Source organism: Cucumis melo, chromosome 9 (assembly GCF_025177605.1).
Source record: "Cucumis melo cultivar AY chromosome 9, USDA_Cmelo_AY_1.0, whole genome shotgun sequence".
Lineage (NCBI taxonomy): Eukaryota > Viridiplantae > Streptophyta > Magnoliopsida > Cucurbitales > Cucurbitaceae > Cucumis > Cucumis melo.
In genome coordinates, this window is record NC_066865.1 from 18,423,813 (window position 1) to 18,440,502 (window position 16,690).

Consider the following 16,690-nt stretch of genomic DNA (forward strand, 5'->3'; position numbering starts at 1 on the left):
TGAAGAGAAGAAAGCAATGTAAAATAGCAAATAGAAAGGTATCTGATCAAGATCAACAAGTTAATCCACCCACAACATGTACTGAGATCATATCAGAACCTACAATACCTGTCCTAGATGTCGAAATCAGAGATGTAGATAGATATGATCCCATGTGGCAAGTGGATCCAAAATTATGGAAGGCATACTCATCGTGGAAAAGATAGAAAAAAAACAACTCATGAAGAAAGGAAAGTAGTCTCCATAACCAGAAAGAAAGAATTTTTCAAAAAGCTTGAAGAAAACACATGGATACTAGGAGACGTAAATACTCTTTCCAAATTTCATTTTATACATAAAAATACACAATCGAGTACAACATTCTTTATCTACAAATGATCGTTTATATATATTACATGATCGCTTAGTAAGGAAAATAATGTTGTAAACGATTACTTGTATTTTCTAAACGATTGCTTCTATTCACTAAACGATCGTTTATATATTACACAATCGCTTAGTAATTTAACGATAACTTGTATTTTCTTAACGATCGCTTATACTCTCGATTCTATTCACTAAACGATCGCTTAATTTTTTTTTTTGTAGACCATGAATTTGCTATTGTCCCACTTGCATAACAAAATGTTGCATATCAAGCAACTTTGCAAGTATACTTTTAGAGTAATAGATTCCACGTTTATGGTAAGTTGTTATTCTTTAATTTTTTTTATAGAAGTTAAACTGCATAATTCTATTTTGACTAATTTTTTTACTTGTTCTTCAAGACTGGAATCAATAAACCACATTGCATAATTTGGCAACGACTTTTTGATACTCTTGTGCTGACAGAAGACAATAAGAAAGCTGAATGAACAGACACAACAACACACTTAAATCTATGAACAGAAGAATATTTGGAATACTATTTCAATACAGCTCTTGGTGATTTCCAAGATAAACAAGGGTGGAGAGATGTCAACCACGTGATTGGCTGCATCAACATAAGATAACATTGGTTGGCTACTGTAGTTAATATGAGGAAATGTAAGATCTACGTGTTCGACTCAATGACAAATTATGTTGAGAAGAAACTTGTTGATGAAGCTCTTCAAATACCTGCACGATGCATCCTCTCACTCGCAATTACAATCGGAATGAACCTTCATTCAAAACGTTTCAAATATAGCCCTTGGCCAGTAGTCAGATCGAATACCACCTTACAAAAAGGGCGTTCATTGGATTATGATATTTTCTGTTCAAAATTTATTGAATGTCTTGTAACAAATATTGACCATGATTGTCTAATTGTGGAAAACATAAAATTGTTTAGACAACAGTAGGTACTGGAACTTGGGGCAAATAAATACTTTTAGTAAATAAATATATATCTGGTTCTTGTACTTTTGAGTGAATGTTTGTATTCATTTAGATAGATATCACAAAACAATTGCATAAAAATATAAAAACATTTGTGTAGAGAAATGCTCATCGTGGATATATCTTTAAGCGATCGTTTAGTAAATTCTAAACGATCGTTTTAATAAACATAAAAAATATTAAGCGATCATTCATATAAACCACACTAATATCTAAAAGAATATTAAGTGATTTTCTAAACGTACATGTGAAAAATATTAAGCGATCGTTTATATGTATCACACTAATGTAAGCGAACGTGGATATATCTTTAAGCAATCGTTTAGTAAGGTCTAAACAATCAACTAAATACACATAAAAAATATTAAGTGATCGTTCATATAAACCACAGTAATATCTAAAAGAATATTAAGCGATTTTCTACACATACATGTGAAGAATATTAAACAATCATTTATATGTATCACACTAATGTAAGCGATCGTGGATATATCTTTAAGCGATTGTTTAGTAAGGTCTAAATGATCAACTAAATACACATAAAAAATATTAAGCGATCGTTTATATATCTAATGTCTAAACGATATCAACTCTCCATCAAATATTTAATATCAAACGTGTATACATAATAATGAAAGAGAGATAGAAGTAGCTTTACTTCGTTCATAAAACCACTTTTGCAATACATTCCTAATTGAACAAAGCATCGTTGCCACAGGTAGTTCTCTAAGATCTTTAAACACCGAATTTACACTTTTTGCAAAATTTGATGTCATCATTCTATATCTTCGTCTACGTGAATATGCCCGAGACCACTTCTCAAAACCAACACTACTAAGATAATCTCTAATATTTGAAGAAACAAACTCCATACATCTCATGTGGTACTCAAATTCTTCAACAGTGTAGGCATAAGCACAACTAAAGAAATACTTATCAAGTAGTGGATCCTTAAAATGGGGTTTCAAGTTACTTAAAAGATGTTTTGTGCACACACAATACTCAACATCAGGAAACACGTACTTTTAAAACTCCTTTGGGGATGCTAAGATGCTTATCAGAAACAATGACTAAATTAGCCCGCTCTGAAAAACTACCTCGTATCTTCTCAAAAAGCCATGTCTATGATACATCATTTTCAGAATCTATAATGGTAAAAGCAAGAGGGAAGATTTGATTGTTACCATCTTGTGATGAAGTTATTAATAGGATGCTACCAAACTTACACTTCAAAAATGTCCCATCAACAGAAATAATAGGTCTACAATATTTCCACCCCTCAATTGATGCACCAAAAGCCATAAAACAAAACTTAAAATGACTACTATCATCCATTTCTAAAGCAGTGCATGTACCTATAATAATTAAAAACACACTTCTATCAGCACAAACAAAAAATAACAGAAAGAATATGAAAGATGTCAATATTGGTCTATCTAGATAGACTGTGATATTAGTCTATCCACATCTATCTGCAAATCAATTTAAATTTGATATACAAAACTGATCATACATGGGTTAAGTTTAACAAATTTATCAAAGAATCTTGGAATTAAGACATATGATTCAATTGTGTCACCATGTAATATCTTTACCATATGTTCTTTTGCTCTCCAAGCTTTCTGGTAACTTATATTAACTCCAAGATTTGTACGAGCCTTATGCACAATCTCTTTAGGAATGGAACGATCAGTAAACATGAATCTAAAATCATCTATCAAACAATTGCCAATTACTGTTGAAGAAGCTTGCATGTGAGAACTTTGGGCAGTACTCAATGAATAATCATGGTCAGAAGTGTATTTTCGTAGCATCCACAAATCACTCTTCTTATAACGAGATGCCCTTACATACCATTTGCAGCCTTCTTGCAGACATCTAAATTCAAGAGACCTCAAATTTGATACTGTAGTTCTAAATTGAATGTTGTTTTTCACTGTTATTATACAAAAACACTTTGAAAGCACTTCTTTACTTTCAAATAAACTTTTTTCCTTCAAATCAGAATAATAAGAGATGTCTCTTACAACTTTATCATTTGAAACAGAAGAAGAAAAACCTATATTCAGTGACATATTAACATTCTCTCGTACACTACTAGATGAAAAAGACGTTCCCAAACAATTAACACTTACATGGGCAACTAATGGATGTCTACTAGTTGCATCTTTAGCAAAAGCTAAATACCAAACAACATCATTGTCCTTCTTTATCGGCACCACAGTTTGAACATTACTTTTACCAAAATCACGTAAAACAGATAATTCTACTGATTCATCCAATTTAAGTTGTTCACATGTCAAAGCAACCAAAGAATTAAAGCTGACTCGCATATCTACCAAAATTCCAGACACCGAGTAATTCTTATAAACATTGCAGCCATTCCATTGACCTCTATAAAAAACAACAATAGGAATAGACATTCTAGTCTGAAAAAGAAAAAAATATAATTAAGTATTTAGATGTAATAAGAGAATATTAAACGATCGTGCAAAGAAGTTAATAAATACTAAACGATTGTTTAACACCATACACGATCGTATATAATAAATTAAATCATCGTATAGAATAAGCTATATATGATCATTTAAAGATACTGATCGTTTAAACCATCGTATTCAATTTGATATACGATCTTTTAAAGATACTAATTGTTTAAACCATCGTATTGAATTTGATACACGATCGTTTAAAGACGTTGATCGTTTAAATAATCGTATTGAATTTGATACACGATAGTTTAAAGACGCTGATCATACAAAATATTGAAATTTTTTGTGTTCATAAAGATGAACGATCGTGTTCATATAACAAAACGATAGTCTGTATATTGTTAAACTATCATGTTGATAGAGGTAAACGATCAAGTAATTCAAAGAAAATTATCCTGAAAAACTTCAGACTATCGATCTTCATAACGAAATGCACAATTCTTATAGTAATTTTTAAAAGTTTAAAACGAAAAAAACCTTAAATTATTACAAACAACAAAAAACTCAAACGACATTCATACTGAAATATAAATTCTTAAATCAACTTAAACAGTAATCAAAATCTTCAACGATCTTCATAACTTAATACAGGATGTCTTACAGTAATACCTACATATTCTAAACATTTTATCTTCACACCGAAATATATAATTCTGAACAAAATTTTATAATCAACTAAATAGTTCAAGGAAAAAACAATATTTACAATACTCACCGAAACCAAAATAACTAAGATGATATTAACATAGCAATATACACGATCTTGATTGTCCAAGATGACAAGAAGAGAAACAATGTAATCGAAGATAATGGATATGAGAGCGAATGTTGTCGAAAGTTACGAAAAAGGTAAAGAATGATCAAGATGAAAGATTATAAAGGATGAGGTGAATAACTCGGAAACGACAATCGGGAAAAAATCGAGAATAAGAAGAAAATTAGATTTGAAAGATCGTTATAAAAGATTAAGAGTAAATAAGGAATTATTGGAAAATAATTTGTCTTAATGGATTTGTTATACATACCGTAAATAGTTTACAGTTTTGTTACATTTACGAAAGTTTTCCTAATTTTAAAACTTAATTTTTTAATCTCTAAGTTTTCATAAATAAATATAAAAGATCATTAAAATCTTTTTTTACTTTTTATATCATTTTAAATTATTATATGATATATTTCATCGTGGACTCGTAAGAGTGTGAAACATGGTGAATCAAATGACTTCCAACGCCTTATACTTCAACTACTTTTTGATACTAAATTGGCAATCAAAGTGAAATCTGTATCCCAAAACAAATTTATTGATTTGATTTTATCTAACCACCAAAAAACAAAATTTTAAAAAGTTGTTTAAGTACACTACTAATTTTATCTTACGTGGTTTAAGTCGGTTGTAACCCTCTTGTAATCGCTTCGTTTCTGTCTTCTTATTTTTCATTCCAATCTTAAGTTTATTGTGTAGATTCAATACTCTTCTTCTTCTTTTCTGTGTTTCAACTGTGTTCTCCTTTTTCTTATTTTCCTTCTCATCCTTTTTGAGTACAACAATAAAAAAAAATAATACTACGACCTATCAACGGATGTATTCTTTATATGTCTTTAAATGTATATGAAAACAAAATATCTAGAAATTATAACCAAACTAGAAAACGTTCAAAATTGAACAACAATACCCCACCAAAATAGCCAAAACATCTATCTCTACAAAAAGAAGTCACTTCAACTCCACTAACCGATACACCCTAATTGCATCTCATGTTTTAAATTGAAAATTAGCATCAAACAAAAGAACAATAAAATATTAATATAAAAACGTGACGTATTGACGAAAAAAAGGATATGTTGATTACATAAAAAATGTCATTCGATAATTCTATTAGTTTTTTTTTTAAAGATACAAAACTTTTTTTCTTTAAGCAGAAACAAACTAAAGTAAAGAAAATTACAGGACTTAGTTCTAATTCCATTAAACATTAGGAATGAATACGTAAATTAAACATTTTTAACTTAATATTTTTTGTTTGGTTCGAATTTTCAACTTACGTACATACATACATATATATATATATATATATATATATATATACATACATATATGAGTCATGTCATATTGAGACAAAATTCCCCATGTTCGTTGCGTTCACAGGTCCTTCACAGATGTTGTTGTAGATAACACATCCCTTCTTCAACTTCACTCTTCATCCTCCTCTCTTCACCATCAATAATTCTCACTTCCCTCTCCCCCCATGGCCACCGGCGCCACCCTCCTCACCGACCTCCCTTTCCGGCGCCCTCACCCTCTCACTCTTCTCCGCCCCTCAGACATTCCTTCTTTTTACCCACTCCACATCTCTCTCCAAAACAATCGCCTTCGCTCCCATTTCCGATGTTCAATCGCCGAGGGCTCCACCGCTCTTTCCCCTTCCAACGCCTCTTCTCAATCTTCCATCCTGGATTGTGTGGTCGTCGGTGGTGGAATTAGTGGCCTCTGCATCGCTCAGGCCCTTGCTACCAAACACCCCGATGTTGCCCCTAACATCATTGTCACAGAGGCCAAGGATCGCGTTGGAGGCAACATTACTACGGTTGAGAGAGATGGATATCTATGGGAAGAAGGGCCTAATAGCTTCCAACCTTCCGATCCTATTCTCACCATGGTGGTTAGTATCATTCGTTCTCGTTACTTATTCCCCGTCTTCTCCAATTTTAGGTTGTCTGCTGAATTTTCATAATCTGTTAACATCAATGTCACTGTCTAAGCAAAATTATTAGCCTCAGCTGGTAGGCCGTTTCTATTTCCCTATTTTGGTCGTTAATTATGGGACAAGTAGGCCTCTTCTGACCATACATGTTCTAGGTGATTCCGTGCTAAGAGTTTTATATATGCATGGTGGAGGAAGGTGCCCACTCTAAGTGGCGTAGTTTTGTTGATTGTTGTTCCATGGGACTTGTGCTCTAACTAGAATCAGTGTAGTGGGACAATCTTCATGTTCGCTACCCTTTATTACCGAGGGATTTAGTCTTGGATTTTTATATTGTATCAGGTGTATGAGATTTTTGTATGTATCGTCAGGAAGTGATTTAGTTTGTGTACTTTTTCTTGGTTTATTTGTTGATTCTCATACAATGGCAGGTGGATAGTGGCTTGAAAGATGATTTAGTTCTGGGAGACCCAGATGCACCTCGATTTGTATTGTGGAATGGAAAGCTCAGGCCAGTGCCCGCGAAGCCTAATGATCTACCTTTCTTTGACCTGATGAGCATTGGTGGAAAAATCAGAGCAGGCTTTGGTGCTCTGGGCATTCGCCCTCCTCCTCCAGTTTGTCCTCTCAATTCTTCTCTATATTGAAAGTACATTGTCACTTTTTACTTCCCCCATCAATCTCAGAAAAACAAATATTTATTGTTTTTAGGTTCTCATATGTTGTAACACTAACAAAGGTAACAGGGTCGAGAGGAATCAGTTGAAGAATTTGTTCGTAGGAACCTTGGCGATGAAGTTTTTGAACGTTTGATAGAGCCATTTTGTTCTGGTGATTAACCTTATTCAATTAGATCTATATATCTATTTTTCCTTGCAAATTTTCTGTAACCATGTAATTTCTATTGTCTCGGTATCCAATTCATAGTAAGATCTAGAGGAATATTTGGACGTGTGCAATGTAGAGTTAAGAAATGAAGCTTAGGCTTGATGAGTAGGTTTACTAATTTGATAAATTACATTACCCTAACCTTTTGAGTTCCGATTTTATGCCACAGTCAATATGATAAATAGTGAATCAAACCATAGCATGAACTCAATTCTTTATTATTCATTCGTTAGTAGAATCCAAACATAGATTACCATTTTGTTACTAGTAATAAACACAATAGTAATTGCTAAACTATTTGTACTCTTTAGGAAAATTGTAATAATTTAGTTTCAAGGTTATACTTCTTTGTTTGATTGTTTTACTCATTGTCGATTATTGACTTGAAACTGTCTGTTCAGGTGTATACGCTGGTGACCCTTCAAAGCTAAGCATGAAAGCAGCTTTTGGTAAGGTTTGGAGGCTAGAGCAAAATGGTGGTAGTATTATTGGTGGGACTTTCAAAGCACTTCAAGAAAGGAATAAAACTACCAAGCCACCAAGAGATCCGTAATGATTTAACTTCATGAAGTTTCTCTGTTTTTTTTCTTTTTTACCTCCCCACCACTTTATGATATATAGTGTGTTTGATAACCGTCTTCTTATATTCCAGGCGTCTACCAAAGCCTAAGGGCCAAACTGTTGGATCTTTTCGGAAAGGACTTACCATGTTGCCAAATGCTATTTCTACTTGGTAAGCTTCAATTTTAAAACAAGTTTTCTGATTGCCTTTTTGACTCGGTCTTTAGATTTAACATTTCTTCAACATTTTCTGTTGATTGTAGCTTGGGCAGTAAAGTAAAATTATCTTGGAAGCTATCTAGTATCAGTAAAGTGGATGATGGAGGTTATAGTTTGACATACGAAACACCAGAAGGACTAGTCCCCATACTAAGCAGAAGTGTCATCATGACGGTTCCTTCTTATATTGCCGGCACTCTGTTGCGTCCAATCTCGGTAATTTAATTTCCTGGGACTTGAATGTGAATTTTGTCCTTTCAACAGTATTTTTATGATATTCATTTTCATGTATAGTTCCAGTTTTTCCATTGCTTTCTTTAGTGTTAATGATTGCAGCCACCTTTTGCAATCCTAATCAACAGTTGAGTGTATGGTAACTTGGAATTGACATTGTGGAAACACACTTCAACATTAGTGAGGTTGCAAAATAGATGTTTAACACTTTTTAGAGCCTTTGGGAGATTTGAGCGGAAGTTACGGGAGATTGTTAGGTATTTTTGCTTTATTTGATTGATAAGAAAGAGACCATTTCACAGATGAGATGAAGTTATAAAAGATGGTGGGAGAGCCCAATATCCGTAACAAACAAATGAAGATTGCAAATAATTCGTCTAGCTGGTATAAAGATCGCATAAAATACAACTATTGAAAGAAGCATATAATTTCATCAAGAAAGCTACAATAAATACATTAGGTAGAGAACTTGAAACTCAATTTACTCATAAGTGCAGAATGTATGTATCTTCCGAATTCTGTACAGTAGTGCAGCTGATTGGTGCAAGAATAGGAAGTCCTGAATTTGTTGGTTGGTTCTCTGTTTTCAAGTTTGTTCATCTTTGATGATTCCTTCCCTGCAGGGGAAAGCTGCAGATGCACTTTCAAAATTTTATTATCCACCAGTTGCATCGGTGACCATATCATATCCAAAAGGAGCAATTAGGAAAGAATGCTTGATTGATGGTGAACTTAAGGGGTTTGGTCAATTGCACCCTCGTAGCCAGGGGGTGACAACTTTGGGTAAATCTGCATTCTTTACATTTCATCTGGCAGTCTGCCCTTAACTTCTGTTGACTTAAGTTTTGCCACACAATTCGTACGGCCCTAGCTGTTGGTCAGTTGGATTGTTAAATTGCATTCGAATCCATGCTTTATTTTGTTGCAGGAACTATATACAGCTCATCACTTTTTCCTAATCGAGCACCAGATGGAAGGGTATTGCTCTTGAACTACATTGGAGGGGCTACTAATACTGGAATTCTTTCCCAGGTATGTTTCTTTAACCACGGTTTGAAAATGAGCTTTCTGAATCATAGATGAAGTTTTGCTAGGAAACTAAAGATGGTTTATTGTTGTATCTATAATATATGCTTATTAGTAATATTGATAGTAATGGTACGATTAGGAAAGTTTCAACTACCAATTTTAACTCACTTTTTTAGATGAGAGTCTTGTATAAATAACAAAAGAGATCTCTGCCTCAGGACTTGCCTAAATCAAGCAATCTGTAACCAACTTGGGAACTAAATCTATAATTTTAAGGAACAGAAAATATGCAATGTTGAATCACATTGATTTTCAAAATCTATTAAAAGGAGCTTTTGAATTTTGCTTAGGATCCGTTTGGATTGCCCTTGATAAAAAATGTTTTTAAAAAAATGTATTCTTAATAAAATATTTTTTGTAAAATGAGTTTAACATCTAAACACTTGCATGTTTGGTTTGACCTCTTTGTAAATGTTTATATGAAAAATTGTGTTTGGTTTGTCCTATACTAACAATGTTTATACTTAGGTCAAATTACAATAAATGAGTAGTAAACATTATGAATTAATTTCATAAAAAAAATACACACATTTTGAATCTTTTTTTCATAAATATATTTTAAAATTAATCGCACGTTATGTTTAAATTATTAATTTTTTAGTTACTTGAAGCTAAACATTAATTTCATTTTTCTTGTTATTGTTTTTTTCTTTTTTGATAATTCAATTTTAAAGGCACGAATATCTTGAAATGTAAATACATAACCATAAAAAAAAAATTGATTTCTAACAACAAAATATACATAAGATAAATAATTTTTCTTATAAAATATAATATCAACTAAACAAAAAGATGTGCAATTCGATCATGTTCTTTATTCATCTTCATTTCACAAACTGAACAATCATGTTCTTCTTGACGTTCTCATGATTTCATTCACAAGCATTAAAGTGAAGTAGATTTGGCTAAGAGAGGAACATTTGTAAATCCCTATATTTAAATGTATACGAACACTTGTTAAAAAATATTCGAAGTATTAAAAAAATAAAATAAAAAAGAACAACGGAAAGAAAAATAGATAGTAAAAAAGAATAAAAAAAATAGAGGAAGAAAAATAGATATTTGGAAGGGATTTATCATTAAACACAATATAAACATTTATTCTAAAATTTGATTGAACGTGTTTTCTCTAAAATATTTATTTCGTAATCTCATATTTCCAAAAATTATTTTAATCTAATGTCAAATATCTCAATTTATCTTAAAGTGAATTATATTAAAAATTAAACACTCTAAAAATCAATCCAAACACACCCTTACATTAAAAATTGATGTTGTCCTTTGACTTAGTTTCTGATAGATTTATTTCTGGATGTTGCTCATATATGTTTGAATACCATTTTAAGTTCCATCTTCCAACCCTACTGTTTCTTCTTTATAGCATTAGTTTTATTGTTATTATCTTGTAATTTGTAAGTACTTTTGTCACAACAGAAAGAGAGCGAGCTCATAGAAGTAGTTGATCGGGATTTGAGAAAAATCCTCATAAACCCAAACGCAGAGGATCCTCTACCATTGAGCGTGAGGGTGTGGCCACAAGCCATTCCACAGTTCTTGATTGGCCATCTTGATCTTCTGGACACCGCCAAGGCCGGACTGAGAGAGGCTGGAATGGAAGGGCTATTTTTAGGTGGAAACTATGTATGTGGTGTGGCCTTGGGGAGATGTGTGGAGGGTGCCTATGAAGCTGCAGCTGAGGTAGCTGGTTTTCTGTCTAAAAAGGTGTATAAATAAATAGCTACTTCTTTTTGCTTTCTACCATTAGGCACATATCCAAACTGATGGCTCTTCACGCCATTGAGTTGTAACTTGTAAGGGATGGTGATCGTGTTTTGCAGGTATGGTTTTTTATCTTTATTTTTTACTTGTTTTATTGTAGCAATAGTTGTAATCCTATTTTTAGGATGAATCCTAACATGTTGACCTCTCTAAAACTTCTTATGGCTTGACTTTTGAGCGAATTTCACCGTTTTAGGAATTGTTTGGAACATTAAATTGGTTAGAATTATTCTAGTTAGTGGTTATTATATTATGTATTGTAGGTACTTTGTACTTATGGTGTTGACCATTTTAGTGCGTTAGGGTATAGTAAACACCAGCAGATTTTGTGTAGATCCGGGGGACTCAAGCCCCCACAACTTTACGCTATATATATATATATATATTATATTAAAAAAAATTGACATTGTATCATATGTTAGTTGATTCAGGAGTAAATCTTCCAAACTCCCCTTTAGGTCTTGAATAATGTAACAAAAAGGAAAAATAGTAAATATTTCACTAATAAAAGTCTTTTATTGATAGTTTTTTCTGTGTGTGATGCTGAAAGTTTTACATATCTAAAAGCAGTGAAATCCAAATTGTGTATCATTGTATTATTGTGTTAAATGTGTGTAACCATGGACAATACATGCTCCATTTTTTCAATACAAAGACAAAAAAGGGCAATCGATAAACAAACAAGTGAAAATGAAAGTGAAACTAAAAGTGTTTCTGATTCTGGCAATCCAAGTTGGGACCAGTATCAACATTGAAGAGCTTAGCATATCTTTGGAAGTAACCAATGCGGTCATTGACTCGAGCATCATTTGCAATCCCACACTCGAGTCCGCCATTGATGATGTTGGTGACCAGTCCATATCCTGCAGTTCGATTTGCTTCTATATCAGCCTTTGTGGGAACGTATTGCCCGACCATGACGTCGTGGCACGATGGCTTTGGCTTCTGCTCTGTCATCCAGAACCACAGTGCGGTCTTGAAGGCCGTCGTTGGGTCCTCCGCCACTCTCTCTGGGTTCTTCAGTCCGTCGAATCCTAAAGCCTTCCCCGCCGGCCCGTAGTTGAAATTCCTGCTTGTTCGTCCATTTCATTTTGTTACTTTATGTGTAATGCAATTTTGAATTTTGTTCATTATTAGAGTTTACTATTTTTAAGGATTTTGTTATGTTTTCAAATTTTCATATGGTGTTGATACGTTCGTCTTTGATTTTTTTCCATAGTTTTTAAAACCTTCATATTATAAAATTGTTTGTTTTTAATGGAATATTGAAATTTCAACTGTTTTCTCTATTAAGTATTTCACACAACGTGAAAATTTTCTAAAAATTATTTTATTTTCATAGATAAATCTAAATTTTGCATCGGTCCTCTAGAAATTTAAATTTTTTAATTATTTTGTGTGTATTAGATTCATAAAAATTAAGGACTTAATTTGTATTTTATTTTTTGAAATTTAGATATAGAAAAGCTACAGATCTTACTATTAAATCTTGAAGTTAATTGACTAGATTCTTAATTTAACCTTTTAAATTAGACATGTCCTAAAACTTTAGATGAATAAAAAATTCATTACAATAAAAATAACTTTTTCTTTATAAAACTATTACGCATAAATTTAAAAGTTCATTTAGTAAAATTTATAACCTAAGTTAAATGTTTAAATTCTACTCAAAATCTTTAACTTTAAAAATTAGTAGTTGGTTTTGGTGCTTAATTTTAAATTAGAGAAAAAATAAAAATGATCATTTAAACATTTTTTCTAAAAAAAAAAAAAAACTATTCTGGTGAAAGATGTTGTAAACCCATACATTATTTGCATGGTATCATAATTTGTTCTATGTCCTTACCATGACAATTGAATAGGTCCTCTTCCTTTGTAGGACTTTCCTGGATAGCAAGGCCACTGCTTAACACTATCATCACAATAGTTACTTTGTGGACTGATTTCCTCTTTGAAGCACAACCCCCAAGCAAAAGGTCCATCCGGAGCAGTCGCCCATCCGCCCGTCGTCTCATGCGAAATCTGAGCCAAAAACGCCGCTATCTCCCTCTTCCTTGTGGCCAAACAACCCGTCGTCCCAAATTTAGGAAACCTCTTCGTTGCTTCAATAAAAGCCTGGTAACTATAGAATCCATTCGCGGGACATGCACTATCATCCTTATGCAAAAATAGTGTCTTAAACAGTTCTTCACTAATTAAAGAAGATATCCCACATATCTTCTCTCGACGACCATAACTTTCTGTCATTGATGGGAGACTTCCCAAAAGGAGGAGAATGAAGGAGAGGAATAAAAGTTTAGATGTCATTTCTCTAATAACTTGTCTCGACAATGTGTGAAGCTACTCCTTCTTATTATACATTTATATAAATGAATAACGTGACATAAGGTGGAGAGACATGTGATAAGGTATGGAATAATGATATAAATAATTAGGCAGAAGAACAGCAAAAATGGTTGGAATTTTACAAAGTCAACGGTCAAAAAATTTGAATTCTATATAATATGATTATATTATATATATGTTTGTGTATATATTCTTTGGTGATCCGAGTAACGAGGGTTGACTCAATTATGATTGGATAATATAATAGATTTGGTATAAAGTTTGTAATAGTTTAATTTAATATATATATATATAAGTGGGGGATTGGATAATGGCACTATAAATATATATAATAATAAACAATAATATATATACACATCAATCTAGAAAATCCAAAGTAAACAGAGACAAACCCAATTACCACTTTTTACATACATAATCTGGAGAGCTGCAGGCCTCCAAAGAAAGGACACACACTAACTTTCAAAACAGAACAAAGGAAAATGATAGGAAACAAAAACATTTTCGATTTGAATTGACTTTTTAGGTATCTATAAATATATTTTATAAATTTTTAAATTCTTATTTAAATATTTAGAAAATCAATTAAAATGTATCGTTAGTCTTTCAATCTTAATTTATAAGGATTGAAGCGTTGTATGTTGACATTTTTTTTAGTATAATAAATAAGAGAATAAAAATTTAAATTAGGCATCAACCCATTTGTAAGAGTGAGGTTAATAATTACCCTAAATTTGAATAATAAGAGAAGTAAATGAGTCAATGGTTACTATTGTGGCGGTGGATGATAGTGGTGGAATTAGGTAAAGTCAACCGTCCAATTCAAATTATACTGAAATATAATTTGGAGTTTATCTTTTAAAGTTTTATAATGTACACTTTAATCTTGAGATTTGAAATTTTATTTTAAATGGTTATCGAATTAAATTGAATTATTTTTGAATATCTACTAACGATCGATTTAATTTATGAACCGTTTAGAACCATTTTTCATATCTCATAGACTAAAGTGTATTTTTCGAAACTAAGTAAATAGACATTAACCCTAAATCTCATAAATCAAAAAGTATATATGAAATTAGGAGTCACGACCCTAGTTCAATTAATATATAAATGTCTTTATATTCACCAGAGTTCGTTAACTCAAATTATCGGTAGGGCAAAAAAAAATTGATTAACGGGCTTCTATTTCACTTTGTCTATTTTCAACTACACGTTGCATTCATATGCTTTAATGCTATGGTATAGTGTTTAAAAAAAATGTTGACTCCAATTAAATACAAATTTAAACATTCATTTAGGAAATATGAGTCCAATTTTAAATTTTTGGAAGTTTATTATTTGATGGAGAGCTTAATCACCCCATCTCTGGTCTCCATTTTTCATTAATAGGTAAGTTATAATTATAAATTAAAAGAAAATAAAGTAAAAAATGATTATGTTAAACCTCATATCTCATTAATTTATTTGGTCCGTACCATAAGTTTTGTCACAGTTTAACTCGAGCTCGATTAATTCAAATTTAAAGTTCGATCGATTCAATTCCATCAAACTCATATAAATGTTGGATTGCCTTCTAAACATGTGTTAACTTGTTTAAGTCATAAAAAGAACCTTGTTTGAGTTTTAAATTAAATGAGGCATGGACCAAAACATGTTTATATAGAGAGAGTATTTGCAACAATTGGCCAAAATAAATATTTTCTAAAATAGCAAATGTTATAAAAATGTTATCAAACTTATTTTCAAAAAAATTTAATTAAACTTATTCATAAACTATGATTGGTAATTATTTTTTAGTTAAGCCTATAGGCACTACTTTCACCTCCAATCTTTTTCTTTTGTTATCTACTTGTTCACACGAGATTTCAAAAGAAATGTTATTCATAGAATTGAACTTTGTATTGATTTATGCATTATGGATATAATCTCTGATATTTACTCTTTTGATGCTTTCTCTTGAATACAATTTAAACTTAAAATTTCGTGGTCTTCGATCTTCAGGAAGCTGTAGTTGCAAGTCGATTCGAACTTCAATCTTCTGGAATTCTGGAAAAGTTTTAATCTTCCAAGTCTTCTATCTTTCAAAAGGATAATCTCGAGGTTGATAATAACTTGCACGTCTTGAGAGCATTTAGAAGTTTGAGTCTTCAATTCTTCAGAGCTTCCGTTCTTCCTTCAATCTAAAGATCCCAAAATGAATGGCAAAGGTCTCTATTTATAGAGAAATTTCGTGGCTTTTAGGTAAGCTTTGGCCCATTTGCTTGTTGGGCTTGGACCCATATGTCGATTGGGTTTGGACTTGGGCCTTTTGCCTGTTGTGCTTGGGCTTAGGCCTATTTCCTGACAACTTGGCTTGAGCATATTTACCTGGTGGGATCAGGCCCACTTGTTTGACGGGCTCGGGCCCATTATTTATTTGGTCCAATTTTTATACTTAGGACCTAATTGGATTGGGTATGAGAAATCTTAATTTTCCAAACCCAATCGAATTATAATTATCGCAATGTTTACTGTGATGACATGGCAGAATTTAATTAGCCGAATTTTTTTGCTCAACAATGGCCCCTTTTCGAGATTCATACACGTGCATGAGTGGATGAATCTCGAAAACGATAATCTGAGACCAAAATACAAGTAATTTGTTTTTTTATTTTGGCTCCCATTAAAAATGCCAAATTAATCACCATGCATTTGAACACAGTGATTAAAATGCTATATGAAGTTTGGTTTTTTTTTATTTCCAATATTTTTTTAAAAAATGTAATTGGGAGATTGAGGCTTAAATTTGATGAAATTGGAATATTACCGATTCATGAATGTAAGTTATTATTATTTTGTTTGAAGCTATATGTTTAAAAAAAATATGCTCTTATTATTAAAAAAAATAAAATAAAATAATTATAATGATTAGTTATTATTTTTATTATATATTTTAATAATCCCTCTCAACAATTGAAACAAAGAAAAACTTACGCTCGTTGACGATTCTGAATCTACCCATCACCAATTTGGGCACCA

At 32.0% G+C, this 16,690-nt stretch overlaps 2 protein-coding genes across 5 annotated transcripts; one reads left to right on the forward strand and one right to left on the reverse strand.

Moving 5' to 3' along the window:
* The first annotated feature begins 5,959 nt into the window (after window positions 1-5,959).
* On the forward strand, window positions 5,960-13,350 carry LOC103503703 (protoporphyrinogen oxidase 1, chloroplastic). Of its 4 annotated transcripts, none has more exons than XR_007823745.1 (10): window positions 5,960-6,511; window positions 6,985-7,170; window positions 7,300-7,384; window positions 7,843-7,990; window positions 8,094-8,174; window positions 8,266-8,437; window positions 9,079-9,238; window positions 9,384-9,487; window positions 10,979-11,382; window positions 13,203-13,350. XR_007823745.1 is itself a non-coding variant. In XM_008468008.3 (9 exons), exons 1-9 carry the CDS (start codon window positions 6,098-6,100, stop codon window positions 11,276-11,278), a joined length of 1,650 nt encoding a protein of 549 aa, XP_008466230.1. In that variant the 5' UTR covers window positions 5,960-6,097; the 3' UTR covers window positions 11,279-11,505. The 4 variants fall into 4 exon arrangements, 1 of the variants encoding a protein (XP_008466230.1); XR_007823743.1 differs by lacking the exon at window positions 13,203-13,350 and adding an exon at window positions 12,057-12,501; XR_007823744.1 differs by lacking the exon at window positions 13,203-13,350 and adding an exon at window positions 12,067-12,501.
* On the reverse strand, window positions 11,894-13,630 carry LOC103503712 (chitinase 10). The gene is made up of 2 exons (XM_008468019.2): window positions 13,170-13,630; window positions 11,894-12,392 (listed from the first exon to the last, which is right to left on the reverse strand). The coding sequence occupies exons 1-2, from the start codon at window positions 13,628-13,630 to the stop codon at window positions 12,026-12,028; spliced, it is 828 nt and encodes a 275-aa protein (XP_008466241.1). The 3' UTR covers window positions 11,894-12,025.
* Between the last annotated feature and the right edge of the window lie 3,060 nt (window positions 13,631-16,690).

Coding starts and splice junctions, on each gene's coding strand:
- LOC103503712 (XM_008468019.2), bottom strand. CDS start 13,630: ATGACATCTAAACTTTTATTCCTCTCCTTCATTCTCCTCCTTTTGGGA. Junction 12,393..13,169: donor GGACCTATTCAATTGTCATG/GTAAGGACATAG, acceptor ACGAACAAGCAG/GAATTTCAACTACGGGCCGG.
- LOC103503703 (XM_008468008.3), top strand. CDS start 6,098: ATGGCCACCGGCGCCACCCTCCTCACCGACCTCCCTTTCCGGCGCCCT. Junction 7,171..7,299: donor GCATTCGCCCTCCTCCTCCA/GTTTGTCCTCTC, acceptor CAAAGGTAACAG/GGTCGAGAGGAATCAGTTGA. Junction 7,385..7,842: donor GATAGAGCCATTTTGTTCTG/GTGATTAACCTT, acceptor CTGTCTGTTCAG/GTGTATACGCTGGTGACCCT.